The 17,535-nt window shown below is 37.3% G+C and overlaps 2 protein-coding genes and 1 long non-coding RNA gene across 7 annotated transcripts in view; 2 read left to right on the forward strand and 1 right to left on the reverse strand.

Moving 5' to 3' along the window:
- The window catches only part of ldb3b (LIM domain binding 3b), a 22,267-nt gene extending 20,858 nt beyond the window's left edge, over positions 1 to 1,409 (forward strand). For both annotated transcript variants that reach the window (XM_015034615.1, XM_015034614.1), the window contains one exon: positions 810 to 1,409. In XM_015034615.1, coding sequence (XP_014890101.1) covers positions 810 to 906 — 97 coding nt within the window. In that variant the 3' untranslated portion in view covers positions 907 to 1,409. The remainder of the gene's footprint in view (positions 1 to 809) is intronic.
- LOC106948775 (uncharacterized) overlaps positions 1 to 14,238 on the reverse strand; it is a 24,870-nt gene extending 10,632 nt beyond the window's left edge. The window contains exons 1-2 of the long non-coding RNA XR_001425248.1: positions 14,222 to 14,238; positions 5,506 to 6,265 (exon numbers count right to left, since the gene is read on the reverse strand). This is a non-coding gene — a long non-coding RNA (uncharacterized LOC106948775). The remainder of the gene's footprint in view (positions 1 to 5,505; positions 6,266 to 14,221) is intronic.
- On the forward strand, positions 2,689 to 14,986 carry sncgb (synuclein, gamma b (breast cancer-specific protein 1)). Of its 4 annotated transcripts, none has more exons than XM_015034617.1 (6): positions 2,689 to 3,094; positions 8,206 to 8,247; positions 9,395 to 9,513; positions 11,558 to 11,575; positions 12,530 to 12,571; positions 14,879 to 14,986. In XM_015034617.1, the coding sequence occupies exons 1-6, from the start codon at positions 2,974 to 2,976 to the stop codon at positions 14,885 to 14,887; spliced, it is 351 nt and encodes a 116-aa protein (XP_014890103.1). In that variant the 5' UTR covers positions 2,689 to 2,973; the 3' UTR covers positions 14,888 to 14,986. The 4 variants fall into 4 exon arrangements, with proteins under 4 accessions (XP_014890103.1, XP_014890102.1, XP_014890105.1 ...); XM_015034616.1 differs by having other exon boundaries at positions 2,692 to 3,094; positions 9,395 to 9,522; XM_015034619.1 differs by lacking the exon at positions 11,558 to 11,575 and having other exon boundaries at positions 2,692 to 3,094.
- Positions 14,987 to 17,535: the final 2,549 nt, after the last annotated feature.

Consider the following 17,535-nt stretch of genomic DNA (forward strand, 5'->3'; position numbering starts at 1 on the left):
GAAAAATATATAATACAATATGAGGGTAAGAAGAATCATCCATCAATCAAAATTGTTGTTTTCCTTCTTAAAGCTATTTGAAATTCATTCTTATGATGGATCTGCAATACATTGTTATAGGAAATATTGATTTGATTTAATGTTAGATGGTGAATTTCTCAGATATGTGTGATTTTACAATGTTTCTGCCCTCATTACTGTTAAATTTCTGCTAACTTTCCATTACTGAGGATCATTAGATCACACTAAGCACGCTGTGTGTTGCTTCCTCACAGTATTTCAATGCAATTCAGGAACACGGTATGAATTTAACACAGCAGGGTTTCCCTCAGTGTATTATAAGCCTGGCGGGCCACCAGGCTTTGCTTGTGCCCCCACCAGACTTAGCATTGTTAATTTACCTTTTAATTACTTTTTTAAATTATTGCCTTTTTAAAGACTTTATAGTTGGTGTTTAGGCATTAATCTTCCAGTCTTCCAAAATTCACAACTATCAAGTAATATTTTAAAATTTCCTGTTAACTTTAAACATTTTTTTACTCAAAAACATGGCGGCCGGCCAGCTGAATGGGCTTAGCAAGTTTTCTGGGGTAAACCCTGCACAGGATCAGTTTTCTAGACATTTATGACTTGATTCTGAGAAATAGTTTTAGAAAACATCCTTCAAACACCACCGTGCTTTGTTTTTCGGGTTGAATGTGTTTTCAAAGGCAGCGTTAGAGCAGAAGCTTGCAGTTTCTCAGAGAATAACGCTAACGTAAGCTGCTATTCCTGATGTGACCGCCTTGTCTTGTCCCCCTCGCCAACAGAGAGCGATTCGAGTCAGAGGTCAAAGGGCCGCGCTTTGCCAAGTTGAAGAACTGGCACCACGGATTGTCTGCACAGATCCTCAACGTCCAGGAATAAAGAGGAGAAGGAAATTCAAAGAGAGGGAAGAGTCGCAGAAGAAAGGAGGACATATAAACACGGGAAGAGAGAACAGGAAGTACGAGAGAAAATGAACAAGAGGAGAAAAGCGAGCTATAGCTGTTGCCTAGATTAGTAGAAAGTGTATTAATGTTAGTATGAGGATGCTATGTGTTTATAAGTTAAAGTGTCAAATATATCTGTCTCCTATTTAGATCTGCTCTCATGATAGGTTCTTTCTTTTTCCATGTCCTGATTATTGGGGAAGATGTACAAAAAAAAAACAAATATTGAAGTGAAACTGCAGAAATGTTTCTTTTTTCTTTTTTGCTGCTGGAGAGAAATCGCAGATGTATGAATTAAAAAAACAAACTATATGAGCACGTTTGTCAGATGTGACAGCAAGAGGAATACACAGTTTATCTATATGCACAAGTACAGTATGTAAAAATGCACTCAGAAATGTACTGATATCAATGTGAATAAATGTTTTATTAAATCTACAGATGGTGCTGTGTTTTGAAATGACGTGAGGAAATAAAAAAAATGAGATTAATAATAATTTGATAGTTAATGTTATATAATCTGGAGAAAAAAAGTTATTTTTTAAAACAAGTTTTCTAGTTCTTAGTAAGCATGAGTAACAAAACAAATGTTCAAATAAATAGATGGAAAATTATTGGCATTTCCAGACTCTGTAGTCCAAATTTTGTGTGATTCCCTGCATCTGTGGTTAAAATAATAATGCAACGGATATTAAATAAAAAACATTATACATAAATAATATAGCTTATACATCTCAGGTTTTCAGTGAGTTTTCGCCACTGAAAGATGGAAAAATTAAGCAAACATGACACAAATCAGGTCTCCATTAAAAACGTAAAATTACAAAATCACCATTCCCTATGTGAATCATGGTGGTGGCAGCTTCATGCTGTGGGGACACTTCTCTTCACTCAGCTGGAAGCAGACCAGTTAAAGGTTTTCATACTGGGACTGATTCCAGCGTGAATACAAGCAAAATATGAAAACAGAGTTTAAATGGAAAGGTTTCAATCAGAGGTGACCAAAGTGTGGCGCAGGGGTCATTTGTGGCCCCCCAGGATGAAATCTGGCGATTTGTAGCTGCAACTGCAGCGAAAGGTGGTGCTGTAATGTCCTCACACCACACTTTTCAGATTTTAATTTGCAAGTTTAAAAACTTTGTTTTCTTTCACAATTATGCTCTAAAAAGCATTAAGATGTGTGTTTTTAAGTGACCTAATGTGAAAATGTTTAGGGGGTCTGAGTAGTTTTGCAGGATCTGCTTAAAGCTGAAGTCAAAGTTTCTTGAGCTGATGTTAATCAGGCGTAAACTCCGTGAGCAGAAAACACTCTGGAAGACGAGCTGCTCGTTTTTATCACTAAATCTGATCCGTCGCTGCATCAGTGTCTGCAATGCTGCCGAGTCAGCAGATGAAGCAGGAGGAGGAAGGTGGCTGTGACTCACTCAGGTGGGGATGACGAAGCACTTTTCGATCTCCTCACAACAACAAAATGGCCGTGGGGGCTCGTCATCTTCACATTAATTAGAGGTAACTTGTTGCAGTGAAGCAGGAAAGCTGATGTGGAAGAGGAGGAAATGACATCACACGTCGGGATTACATGACAAAATGTCAGCTGGTTGGCCAGTTATATAACATGGGTTTGCATCCAGACCAGAGTCGGTCTGAATGAGGCGGTTTGGGGCGGGGATGCTGCATGGAGGGCAGGAGGGGGGGATGCTGCAGCATCCAGCCATCTCTCTTCCTCCTCCTCCTCCTCCTCTTCCTCCTCTCTCCATCTCATCGGTATCTGCTCTCTCCTCCTCCCTTCTCTCCTTCAGTGTGTGAACTGTGGTCCTGCTGTGCACCGCGATCAGCGCTCTGCCAACCAGAGGAGGAGCCAAAACAGGCACGCGCACTCTCAGACATCCCACATCATCATCATCATCACCGCCACCATCATCATCATCTCTACTGCACGCTCACTGTCAGCACCAGCCAGGCCTGTTCAGAGCAGGGGAGCCCAGCCGATCCGTCGCCCACAATGGATGTACTGATGAAAGGGTTCTCCATGGCCAAGGAGGGGGTGGTGGCCGCTGCAGAGAAGACCAAAGCAGGGATGGAGGAGGCAGCAGCCAAGACTAAAGAAGGGGTGATGTATGTAGGTATGTAGCCTGGAACAGAAGAGGAGAGGAAGATGCATTGGATGATGTGTAATAATTTATTTTGGTTTTCTAATCTGGGTGAAAACAAGCGAGAGAAACACAGGGAGAAGGAGGGAGAGGTGAGCGCTATCGGGTTGCCGCTGCAGGACTGCTGCAGGACTCAGGGTGTGGGGCTGGAAAAAGTGATGATGACAGAATCAGACGGGGTAAAGAAGTTGCATCTGGACGGGAAGAGGTGGAAATCTGGAGTCTGATGGGCAGAAATTAAAACAATTTAATTTGAGGGAAAGAAAAGGGGGGACACTGCAGAGTCCCGGGACGGCGCTGCAGGCTTTCGTAGCACGAATTCGAGATCGATCGAGTGAAACAGGCTGCAGTGGGATGATAAATGCTGAATGTCGCTTCATGAAACCATTTTTAAACATTTTTAATCAATTCCCCCCACCCCTCTTGCTGCTGTTTGCTGCGATTTTAATTTTAGCTCCAGCAGAGACTGCGTCACATCTCAAGGTTACCACCTGAGAGGAGGAGGAGATAAGGAAGAGGGGTGATAAAGCAGGAGCTGGGTGAGTGGGTCTCAGTTGTTGGCCGCAGTCCGTCCCTTCCGCATCGTTTCTGACGTCAGGTTGCTGCTGCAAAGTCTTAATGGTGGCGTCCGAAAGCAGGAGTCAATGTCAGGAGGTGAAAGAAAAAGAAGAGCAGCTCTGACTCTGCGTTGCTTGTTATTCGTCTGAAAAATCATCCCTTAAAAGACAAGAACGGGATGCTGCAGATACCAGGGAAGAAAAAATAAGCGTGGATCTGAGCAGAGGGAAAAAGAGAGAGGAAAGATGAGGTCGCTGAAGTGAAGAGGGCCGATGGCTCTGATGAAGACGACAGTATCCGCCTGCAGTCGAGTGCACATGCATTAGCCTAAAAATAGAAAGCAGCACAAGCAGCGGAGGTTGCTCATCTGGGTTATGTGGCTCTTCACCCAGAGTGGCACAGCCTTAGGGCAGCTGAGAGCATCTGCTGCAATTTTTTTTGCAGTGTAAGTTCTGTAGCATCCCATCACACTTTAGCATTTCTGCCTTTTGTTTTCAGTTTTATAGCAATCCATATACTTCTGTGTCAGGTTATTGAAACTGAGAGTGAAACTGACAACTTGACCAACTTTCTGAGTGATTTAGCTAATAATGACTTGATCAGAAGAGGAAAAGGCGGAGTGTTAAAATTTCGATTCTTAAATCGAGCCTGTGAATTTCACATTTTTGAACATTCACTATTCACAGCATATTTCAAAGATGTCAGGACTTCATGTATTAAAAATATGTTTTATTTTCTCAGTTTTTGATAATTGTTTTTCAGTTGGGGAAACAGTCACAGCAGGCTGAATCTACAGCTTTGCTTGATAAAGTCACAGGTTTTGATTTAACTGGAACAGCATTTGATCATCTTCAGCTCAAAATCTTTAAATAATATTATAGGGAGTTCAAACCTGAGCGAGATATAAAATATTTTGATAATTTAAATTAGATTTTATTGTTAGTGCTTTTATTAACATTTTTACTTTAAGACTTACATGCAAAGAGCATTACAACTAAATGTTATTATTACAATGATTACTAAACATTAATCTCCACCGAACACGTCACTGTTTGAGATTTACTCTATTAATTTGATTTGTGAAAACATAAAAATGCATTCTAACATTTTTAAAGAAGAAAACTGCAAGAGCAGCCATTGGTTAACAAGGTCTGCATGCAGGGCAAGTTTCTGTTATAGTAAAGCATCCAAATGTTGTTTGTTCGTTTGATTTGATTTTTGTTCTTATTGTCAATAGAAATAAGCCTGAAAAGTTCAAAATAATCTCCAGCAGATATTAAAGTCTCAATCTGTCTGTATTGCACTTCATTAAAAATTAGGGATTTTTCTACACTGGAGTTCTCTCACAGGCTACGTTATTCAAATTTTATTTTTCTAATAATCACGTTTTAGTGGATCGGTCGCAGCTTTCATCAAATCAGGGTCGCAACAGAGCAAATCCTCTGCTGGAGAGAAATGATTAGAGCTCCATATTTGCATGTTTGACATTAAAATTTCATAAAAATATTCCCTCTAATCCAAGCAATCTTCATTTATTCAGGCAAGATTTAGATTGGGATTATCATTTATGGTCGGGATTATTTCTTGCTCTGATCAGTGGTGTCCTGCGCGTCACCTTCTCCTGACGTTCAGTTGTTGTTTATAATTTAAAAGCTCTGAACATTCGTGCAGCTTGTTCTGCAGCGCGGGGACAGACAGCGGCACTCCTGGGGGTCCTTCGGTTAAACTGAGTGAAAAGTGTCTGTTTCACTGCAGTGTGCGTGTGTGTGTGTGTGTGTGTGGTGTCCTGCAGTACTGCTCCGTACACAGGCACATGGATGGCGTACCTCGGAGAGCGTGCAGGGCGAGCAGCAGGCGGGGGAAGGGAGGGACGTGGTGTGGATGCATGAGCCAGCAAATCGCAGTTTCTGCATCTGCTCCGACGATCCAGAGAGAGAGGAGGCTCGGGCTGATGCTACAGACGATGTTCTGCAGAGTTTTCTCTTCTTCTCTCTTGTTTGAGCGTAGATATTTCCCCCCATCCATCCGCCATTTCTGCAGATTATATAACTGGAGTTTTAATCTGTCCAGGATCATGCTGCAGGGAGCACAGCGCTGGGGAGAGGAGGGCGGGGCGGGTTTTAATTGTTTGGGAATTTATTAGGAGAACCGAGCTTTTCAAAGGTCCAACATATAAAAGAATAACTAACAACTAACAGCAAATTGCAGGACAAAAGGAGGGGAGGAGAAGAAAATATTCAGAATGTTGAGCAAACACAATCAGTCACATTACAGCCAAACCTCACTGTATTTTATTGTAAAAGCAGAAAATCTACCAAGTATTTTTGTCCAGTTTTTAGTGTTTAGTCTAGTTTTGTCTTGATGTAAAACAAAACTAACTTACCAGTAATGTTTCAGGAAGCTGCAGGAGGTTGTTTTAAGTAAATAATCCATTAATATTGATGAGACAGTATTAGATCCACTGCCATATTATTTTATGTGAAACAAGGGATTTTCCCACATTATTAGTGAAATGATCTGCCTGTGTAACTGGAACGTTTTCATCAATATTAAGAAATTATTGACTTAAAACAAGCTTATATTCATCTATTCATCTATTCGATATGCATCTCTGAAAACAATTAAGAGACCACTCCTGTTGTCCTCGGGTTATTTTGACCCGAGGACAACAGGAGTTTCTCTGATTTTATTTTCTATAGGTTATATATTTGAGTAAAATGAACATTGTTCTTTTATTCTATGAATTACTGACAACAAGCCTCCGAAAATCCAAGCAAAAATGTTGTATTTATTTGCAGAAAATGAGAAAAGACGCAGTGCTTTATAACCATTTATATTTTATATCCATTTAGAAACGACAATACTAATGTTTTAACTCAGGAAGAGTTCAGGAATCATTATTTGGTGGAATAATATTAGTGCAGTGGGCTCTTAATGTTTTTTGCAGAGCTGTATTTTTGCTGAAAACTTATTTTTGTATTTTACTTCAAGAGTACTAAAATATTTACATGAGAAACTCGACCAAAAATAGTAAGATTTTGTGTTTTTGTAATGAATCTAGTAGAAAAAAATAAACGGTTTTTAAATTATTTAAAGATAAAACTCAAAAGTGTGGCATGCTTTTGCATCCAGAGCCCTTTATTCTCATACCTCTGAATAAAATCCAGTGTAAACAAAATGCTTCAGGAGGATGCCGCACAGTTCAGAGGTAAAGTGTAATCTCCAACAATCTGACCTTTATTAAAGATTTGTAGGAAGAGAGCCATTGCTTAAAGGAGAGTATAAGAAATCCTGCTTGTAGTTTGAAACAAACCATTTAGTTTGTTGCAACTAAATGGTTGCAACAAACCATTTAGTTGCAATTAATTAATTTGTTAATTGCAATTAATTAATTTGTTAATTAATAGATCTGGTCTGTAGCAACCAGATCTATTAATTGCATCATAAAGAAAAACAAACTTGATAATTTCCATTGGCATGATTGTTTTTCTCTTATCTTTCTATCAAAGTCTGGATGACAAAAGGCTTCAGTCTGGTGCTTTAGTCTCAACCAACCTTTTATTATTATTATTATTATTATTATTATTATTATTATTATTATTATTATTATTATTATTATTATTATTATTATTATTATTATGTTTACAGAGACTTGTGTCCTTTTTGGGTGTTTTGTTTATTTTAAATTCATAAATCATCATTAGAAATTCAACTTTATTGATGCTTGATAGGGTGTACTTCCATTATTATACCTTCATTATAATATTACTTGAAAATTGTAAAATTGCAATATTATTGTTTATCGCAATAAATTGTTATTGTGACAAGTCCAGACACAGCAGACATGGAAGAAGACGCTCTGGTCAGATGACACAAAATATTAACTTTCTGATCTAACAGCTAAATATTATGTGTGGTGGATAATTAAAGCGCACAAGTCTGAATAAACCATCTGCTTCATGATACACGGAGGTAGCACAATCATGCTGTGGAGATGTGTTTCTTAACTAGGGGCAGGAAAGAGAGTCAGAGTTGATGTGAAGATAGATGACGCTAAATACGGAACAATCCTGAAAGAAAAACGTTTTAAAAATTAAATGCACATCCACTGACTTTCAATTTAATGCAAGTAAAATGTGCAAAGCTGTTAGAGGAAAAACCCCAAAAGATCTTCAGCTGAACCAGCAGGGGAAGGTGGTCATATGAAATACTCTTTACAGTGGCTGAATACATAATATGCACACCACACTTTTCAGATTATTTTGGAAAACAATATTGAAAATTTATAAATCACATAGTCATTAAAATACTCCACAATTAACAGCTCTGATGTGGCGATATGTGTAAAGGTTGAAATATTTTTGCAAAGCATCATATTTTCACTTAATTTTTCCATTATTTTCAAATAAAGATGAAAACTGTTACAAAATAGAAAATGGAAAACAAAATTCCTTAGTAGAAAAACAGAAAACTGTGAAATATGTCAGTTGTGAAAGAATGTAATTTTTGTTTTCTTTGGTCTGCAGGAAGCAAGACGAAGGAAGGAGTTGTGTCATCAGTAAACACAGGTAAGAAAAGCTTCATTTGGTAACAAATAAAAATGCACTGATCAGGCTTTTTTTAATCAGACTGATTTCCAATTTAAAAATCACTAAATTAATTAATTAAATGCAGCAAACATTGACGATGAAAGAAAAACAAATTCTACAGTTTGACAGAAGAAATAGATATAAAAACAAAAGCATTGAAATTGTATCCATATTTGTCGCTAAGCTTCATTATATTTTTAATATATTATAAACAGAAGTCCTGTTGAAAAGCACAACAAACAGTATTGAATCTACTCAGCTGATTATACTCAAGGCTGATTATTGGAAACGATCAGTGGGTCAGTGACACAAACTTCAATTAAAACCTATTGTTCCCATTCTTGAGACATCCTAAGAGTGTTTTCTGTCGTGTTTGCACAAAGAAATGTTTTATAAAATGAAAACAAAAAGCCTCAAAGGCTCCATATTTCACAGATAATCAGACTATAATCCAGATGAAGACGTCTCACTGAGAAGAACAGATTGTGTCGCCATCACTCAGTAAATGAGCATTACCAGCTTTTCCATCCATTAAATGTTAAATGGTTCAAATGATCTGAAAGATTTAACTGAATCAATAATCTAAATCAGAGCCTGACTTGTTATAAATATGGAATAAACAATGAGGATTGCAACTCATTATTTTTTTATATATGACAGATTTGTTTGCATACCACTTCGTTTCAAATATTGATATAAATAGATTAAAGTGTTCAACATAAATCTTGCTGCTCTTCTTAGATTGTCAACATTCAAATTGCATCCATGGATGCAGGTAGCTAGAAAAGCTTCCGGTTCACTGAACATCTGATCCGCTCTCCAGGAGAACTGAGACATTTTGTTTATTTGTTTATCTTTTTATTTTTTTTTAATTTTTTGAATTTTTTTGCAAAGATGGCGGGCTCTCAAACACTCAAAAACTGGTCTTTGGGTTGTAAAGGTTAACAATAACCCCTGTGCTGCGACTGTGATTGTTAATCCTACTAATGAGAAACACAACAAAACCCCAACCTAGCAAGAAAAACGCTAGGTTGCGTTTAAAATGTGTACTAAAAGTGTCGGTGTGGGCATTAGTTGGCCAATATTTAGGTGTCCCACTCACCTGTGTCGTTTCTCTCCGTGTCAGTGACCAACAGGACCGTGGACCAGACCAACATCGTGGGAGACACGGCGGTCGCCGGAGCCAACGAGGTGTCACAGGCGACCATCGAGGGCGTGGAGAACGTCGCTGCGTCAACCGGGATGGTCAGTCAGGTCGGTTACCATGGTGACGCCTTAGAGGTCATCCATCATGGAGTTACGGAACAGCGACAGCAGCTTCGATCAAACTGAACAATATTAACTGCTGTTTGGTTTGTAGCCACTAGATGGAGCTATTTACATCATTGTAACGCTGCGACACTGGAAATGTGTCGTTTATTACATAACTACTTAAATCGATTTCTAAACGTGGTGTTGAATTTTTTTTTTTTATTTAAAAAAAAAAGACTTATTCTGATCTAAATTTCTCCAGATTTTATAGCAGTTTATTTTTTTTCCGACTGTAAATCTGAATCCATCTTAAACATATAAACTTCACGGATTTTTTTTTTTTTTTTTCACTTCAAAAGGTGGAACCCAGATGTTATTTTTACAAGAAGTGCAATATATTTCAAGTGTTTATTCGGGGTAATTTAAATGATTATGTCCAAATTTAATTAATATTACATAAGACCAATTCGAAAAGTTTTTTGTAATGCAAAATATTAAGTTATGGTCCGCACAATTATGCTGAATGTTACTGACTTTGCAGTCGTCCAGTAGAGAGTTACTGGAGGCAGAAAAGGTTACATTTCAGAAAACTGGTTGTTCACAGAGGCCTGGATCCAAGCACGTTGAAGGAAAGTTAAGTGGAAGGAAAATTTTGCAGCAGGGACGCAAACTTTTGGAACTTAATTACTAAAATAAAAAATGTTTTTCAGTAATGATTATTGTGATTAGACGAGGATCAGGGTCTAGTAATTTTTCTTTATTCAGACTCCATTCCTTTATATTTATTGTTTATGTGCATTATTGCACAATCCACACATTGCATTTTAGGAGCAATTTTGAATTTCTGAATACAAATCTGTGCTGTTATTTACTTAACTTGTGAACTCCTGACATCTGTTCACCCTTTCTCTGGATTTTATGTTAACTTTTCTGACAGACGTTAAATGTTCTCACATTTAACTCTTGTTGTGACTTTTGAGCTTGAATGCAAGAAGTTTTATTTTATTTTATTTTATTTTATTGTGGAGTAAATGTCTCCTGTCTTGTGCGTTGTTGTTGTTGTACTTCAGGTCAATTCGCCTCTTTACCATTTCTTCCCATCTACATTCATAATGTACACACAAATAAAAATGTTTCGTACTCATGTACTAAACCACTTAGTATCAGGTTTATTTGGTTCTGAACTATTGAAATGAATTGAATGAATTTTAATAATCCAAATATACTATAAGTAGAGGATTTTATTTATTCTTTATTTTACCCAGAATAATCTCAATAAGATCTAAAATGTCTTATTGGCCAAAACAGCAACATAATCGTTCCACTTTGAAAACACAAGTTGAAATATGGATTAATTGGATTAATAGCAAGATTAGAGCTTTATAAGCTCCAAAAATGAGAACTAAACCCAGAATTATTTACGAATCATATTCCTGCAGATACACTGAGCCTAATATTTTCAACCACGAATTAGGTGTTTAAACTGTATCTGTAGTCATTTGTTGATTAAAGATTTATAAATCTTTTTCTCACACGAAGAAAGTTTGTTTCTGAAGTTACAAACTACATTTCTTTTTAGAAAAATCCAAAATATTTGTAGGCAGATATTTGCCTAATCAAAGGCAAAAGATGAAGCAGAAGTTTACAAAATCCACATAAAAGTGCTACATTTTAACACAGTTTACTTAAATAATAAATAAAAAAGGAGCCAAATATGGACCCCTGAGGGACACCTTTCTGAATTAGGAAAGATCAGGAGGACACACAAAAACTGTAACAGTTTGTGTTTCACCAAACATTTTAGGATCTTTTGAAAATCTTCTAGTATCTACCAGTTTACAGTGTTATAGAAAATTACTTGAAATAATCAATGGAAACATTTTGTACCTGAAATTCTGCGAACAAAAAGACGAACATTCAAAATGGTGAAAGGGCGAAATGACCAGAATTTGTTGTTGTTGTTTTGTTGTTCTCATTGTTTGTTTTATTTGTTTTTCTTTTTTATGCTGTTTGTGTCTCATTTGTGTTTTTCTGATAGGAGGAGCCCATATATGAGGTACCTACTGGACAGCAACATGGGGGTTTTAGCTCTACCTGGTTTGGGTTTGGTTTGGGTTTGGGAGATAAAGAGGCGACGCCTTGTATGCTAACTGATAGCTGCGGGTCTAATCCATCAATTTAAATCTAAGGTTTATTGCAGCAGGTGAGCATCAGGAGGGATGGTTGGAAAGCTGCTGGTCACATTACAGCATTTTGAGTTTAAAACAACAAATAATATAAATATATATATATATATATATAAAAAATAACAGTAAAGCCTTTTGAAGGTTTGAAAGCATATTGATGCTCTTAATTTGTAAGGATTCCAAAATATTCAGATTAATTGGAAGCAAATTACAAAGAAAAGAGGAGAAAGTTTGGCATTTTATTTTTTTAAAAGTGCCTTATGAAAGTATTCAAACCCCATGAACTCTGCTTACAGTTCTAAAAGATTACTGACCTTTAGGCTATAGAGAAATATACGCCACACTTTTCAGATTCTTCTTTATATAGGGGGAAATGCATAAATACTTTCTCAAGGTATTATATTCTGCTTCTTTCACCTTCTTTTCTGCTGCTCACTTTGGTGTAAGGCAACACTTTACTAAATTATACTAAATCTTTTCATTTCTAATCATTATTTCTCCTCCAGCTTACCAGATCAGGTAGTTAACGATGCATAAAGTATTTATTGATATTTTTATCCCCCTTTCAACTTCTGGTTTGCAAACTTAAGAACTATAACAAACTAACAGCCTAAAAATCCCTCAGCATGTTGATTTGTTCCTCCCAGCATGTTTTCCATTCAAACCAGTTTGTAAAATGATGTCTTAGTGAAATCAAAACTTAGACATTTGTTGATGCCGAGATCCTCGCACTGTCACTATCTCATTGTGACAGACAGTAATAATCGACTCCAAATGTTTTTTTAAATGTTTTTTAACCATTTATGCTGTTTTCTCCTCTGCAGGGAGAGTATGGAGGAATGGAGCAAGGAGGGGAAGGAGGAGAGGTAAGAAAACAAACCATCAAACGATGAGCAACGCTTCAGCCTCGACAGGAAGCCAGAGTTAATTCAGTTACATATAACATAATAAATTATTTGGTTGGTTATTGTAAGGTCCAGTTTATAGAATAGAATAGAATAGAATAGAATAGTCCTGCATTAAGTGGGGAAATTAACTTGTTACAGCAGCAGAGCAACAAGGTATCCCCATTTAATATAAAAATATATAAAATAAAAATAACTGCATATTAATAAAGTGCCTGCAGATAAAAGATGATCAAAATTAAACAAAAACAAAAATCTAGAATAAATAAAAATTTCCCAGATATTCAGGTTTTGATTTAATTTTAATTTATTTGAAGTTACTTTATTAATTAGAGATGTGAATCTTTCAGTATCTAATCATTCGATTCAATTTATTTCAGAAACAATTTCTGATTCAATAACAGTTTTTGAGAAATTTTATACAAGACTATTCCTTCAGCTTATATTTAAACAAAAGCATGTTTGAGCATCAAATTCTGCAACTTAAATTACCAGCTTTAGGTTAGCTTAGCTGCATGGCTTCCTCTGAAATAAAAACATATCAAAGAATTATTCTAAACATTCACAGCGGACGAGACGCCCTTCAGCTGTGGACGTGTGATACAATATATGCTCGTAAATAGGAGAGCCAAAGACTTATTTTAAAAAAACATTTTTGAGCATTTGAATCGATTCTGCATCTGTAATATTAATATCAGTTGTTTAATTAAACACCTGAACTGCCTACAGCAGGTCGTTTTTCTCTTTGCGGTCATCAAAGTGTCACTAATCAGACTGATCAATGAATATCTAAAATGGAGAACTGTAGTTCTAGGAGGTTTAAAGCAATTTTAAAAATACTGCAGATTCTTATTTTCTTGGTTTAATATCTTTAAGTATAAGATAAACAACTTGAGGAGGAAGACAAAATCAGTAAAATGAAAGGAAATCCAGCTGCAGGCTACTACAATGAACTGGAAATATCTGAAACGCTGATATGACTGAACAGTAGAACCGGTTTTACACTGTAATCAAAAAAAAAAAAGAAAACCTGCTCCAAGGTCAACAACTTTATGATGAACATAGAATAGCCAGATGCTTTCTTGGAAAAAGTTTTATTTCTGATCAAGACAAACAATTTTGAATAATTAAAAGAAGTTTGTTTGGAGGAAATGTTTTGACCAATGTGACAAAAAGTTTGGACACCCCTGGTCTAAGATCTCTCTTTTTTTCTGTGCTCCTTCTGTAATATTTAAACAATGTACTGACTTATTGATAGAGATAAACAAGTTGCACAGCTTTTTATATGTATTTTACATATTTTTCCCCATCAGTATCATCAACTATGGAAGTTTTTCTTAGGACAAAAATTGACAGGATTGAGAAGAAAAAGAGGATCACTGCAAAAACACAATCTTACAAAGTATTTTAAGTCTAGTGGAAATATACTTGAAATAAGAAAACTAACTTACAAGTAACTTTTCTGCAGTTGTAGAAATTTAAGTGAATATTTCCTTGATATTGATGAAAAAGTGCTATTATGGGGAAATTGTCTTATGAGTAAATTTATCTGGAATTAACACTTTTTAATCAATATTAAGTAATTATTTACTTAAAATGAGTTTCTACAACTGCTGAAAAGTTACCTGTAAGTTAGTTTTGTGTGTTTTGAAGTGCAATAAGATATTTGCACTAGAAACACATTCTTCAAATCAGACAATTTTTTGTTAAATGTTTGTGCAGCAACATTTTTGTTTGTGCTGCTCTCATTTTAAAGATATTAAGAAATGTTTCCAGAGGTCATGAAAGGTCAACCAGCCGCCCCACATTGTGCAAATCAAAATTGGTGGCAATCAACTCCACTAAGATTGGGCTGGTTTTTGTGCAGCAATTTTTTTTGTTTGTGCTGCTTTGGCTTTGAAAGTTTAAAGGTCAACAGGTCAACCAGACGCCCCCCACACACACATACACTTTTACTAAATCAAGATGACCTTCAAACCTTCAAAGCCAAAGCAGCACAAACGTAGTTGAGTTGATTGACACCAACTTTGTCTTATTGAAGGTGGGGCGGCTGGTTGACCTTTCATGACCTCTGGAAACATTTCTTGATATCTTTAAAATGATAGCAGCACAAACAAAAATTTTAGCACCAATTCTGTCTGATTTTTGAAGACATCTACCATCTATAATGACGACCTTTGTCAAAATCAGTGTTTAGGCTTCAAACACTGTTATTAATTTATTTCTAGCAGTCATGTGACGCTCTAAATCCGTTGTTCTCATTTCTAGGGGTACTAGTCTCCTTCCGGACCCTCCAGCTGCCCCTCGCCTTCCTCGCCTCGCCGTACCCGACTCCAGATGTTCAGCATATTTTTTTGTGACTTTTCGGAACCAAAATCAGAACAGACTCTTCCAGACGCCGCACCTCGGCTTTCCCCTCACCGTCTAACCCCCCCTGCAGCCTGTAGCGCCCCCTCTGCTTCCCCGGCCTCACCTGTGTGTTCGTGTAGATAAACCCTCCCTCCGCCCCCCCCCCGGCTCCTGTCTCATTGCCACCCGACTGAGAAATTTCAAAAATCACCCAAACACAAAAAGGACACACCTCAAGAAGGTGCCAGCATGACACACGCACATACAGAACATACCATGAATACCAGCAGACCACACACAGGGCAAACAAGTAGCCGTAGGAGATAAGAGAGAAACCTGTCTTAATAGAAGAAACAGAAGTCATTGTGAAACCGAAGGAGCTGCATGCGTGTGCTGCAGGCCGTGTGTCCGTGTCCAAGCTTGTGTGCATGTGTTGTCAGCAGGGACCCACGCATTAAAGACCTGTGCTTCAGTTTGTGGCAGTAGGATGCATGAGCTGACGTTCCCCGTGGTGTTTTCTCTCTCTATAGGGCGGCTGTTATGTGTTGCAAAAACGCCGGCTTCGTGCGTGTGTGTTCGCTTCAGCATTTAGAAACAGGGTTAGCGCAGTAGAAGTGGTGAGCAAGTGCAACGTGACGTTATGCATGAGCGTTTTCAGATGTCTGTACTATGCCGTGACGTGTTTGTGTCCGCAAAGTCGGGGTAGGAAGAAAGAGCGTTCAACAATCAGTTATTGCTCGTTTGGCTGGATTTGGGTGAAGAGGAAGAGTCCCTACAGTTCGTACCAACAACAACCGGACAATCTCTGTCTCACCTTTAATGTGAAAACGAAAACCAGCAATTGTGAAACAGTTAACCGCCTGAACAAAGTAACTGTTTTATAGTTTTCACTTCCCTCTTGAACCAGTTTCACACCTTGAAACGTGACCAGAACAACCCAAATATTGACCCGGATGGAGGTTCAGGTCAGAAAGTCGTGTGGTTGTTCTGGCTGCAACGTAAAGGCAATAAAAGCTGCTTCCAATGAACTGAAGGAGCCTTTTGGATGAGGGGTGAGAAATTCTTGAAAAAGACAAGAAGTCCAGTAGCCTTTTGATTCAACACTTACAAATTTGCACCAATGATGAACAATTGGATTTTAAATTCTGTGCACCAAAAGCAACAAGAAGAAGAAGAAGTAAAAACAAAACCTATCACTGAATCAGATTGCAGATTACATCTGTCCTCTGTTTCTGCAAAATAAAATTATTTCAAAGCTAAAACAAAACAACTAAACAGTTATATTAGTAGCAAGATGGCTGGTTTTTCGTGTTAATCTCCTTTACAGACAAATTAAATTTTTGTCAGGATATTTTCGGGTTGGTGTTAAAATTCCTTTGGCAGAAGAAGGAAAAAATGCTCACTTCTAGACATAGATGTGCTTGTTTCAACAGAAAATACTTAACGGAAAATGCTAAAAATTAAAGAAAAAAAGAAATATTCATCTTTTCCCCTCGTGTGCGAGTCGAGCTTTGGGAAACCGGTTTGCGTGCAATTACGGGAAACATCCAGCTGAGTTTCTGGGTTCATCTAAACCACAGATGTACCAGTGAGTCCAGTTTGATGAATAGGAGAGGAATGAAGGCTTTATGTTTCGTTTTTAGCTAAGCTCTGTGTGGTTATCTACGCTGAACGTGTTCCCTCTCTGCTGTCTGGGCTGGTCGGATAGTCCCTTCCCCTGCCGCCGAGCATCACGCCATCAGCCATCGCTTTAAGAGTGTGTGTACGTGTGTTCAAGTAGAGTAGGTTCAGCCAGAAGAGTGTGTGTGCATTTTTTTTTTACGTTTTACTTTGAGGTCAACTGAAACAGACGACTGCATGTTGCCTTACAGAACGACACACTCATGAAAACACACACACTTCAGAGAAAAAGAAACACAAACCAACACGACACACACACAACCAACCTGAGTCACGCACTGTGTTTAAGTTGGCATCACATCAAATTCGCTGATTTTATAAACCGTAAATGTGAAAATAAAAAAGGTTTTGTTGAAATCCAACTATGGTGTTTATGTCTTTATTTGTTGTGGAGGAATAATAAAGTCAACAGACTTAAAGTAAATTTAATTTGGAGCTGCAAGCAGAAATGCAGCAAACTGGTAACTCTGGAGTAATTGTTTCCTGTAAAGGGATAGGCACGTTATTTCAAGTGGAGTCATGTGGAGAGCTTATGTGCAATCAGTATCTTACACAGTTCCTACAACTGTCAATGGGAATCAAAGGCAACATCATTGGATCAACTTGGTTTCACAAGCAGCTTTGGTGTCCAAGAAATAGAAACCAATAAAAAGGATTCTACTGTGAGGGAAACTCATTTCTCACACCAAAATCAGATTTTTGGAATTTACTCAGAAAAATCCCAATTTTTGATTCTTGATAACTGGAAAATGAAGAAAAGTGTAGAAATATCAAATATTTTTTCCAGACTTAGACCTTTTCTTTGAGGATTTTCCTACTTTTGTGATGAAACTAGTTTTCTGACTGATTACAGATTTTTAAAAAGTCTGACCTGCTGATTCCGATTTTCCCCAATT

This window comes from Poecilia latipinna, unplaced genomic scaffold (assembly GCF_001443285.1).
Source record: "Poecilia latipinna isolate Pla-1442-1.1 unplaced genomic scaffold, P_latipinna-1.0 Scaffold307, whole genome shotgun sequence".
Taxonomy (NCBI): Eukaryota; Metazoa; Chordata; class Actinopteri; order Cyprinodontiformes; family Poeciliidae; genus Poecilia; species Poecilia latipinna.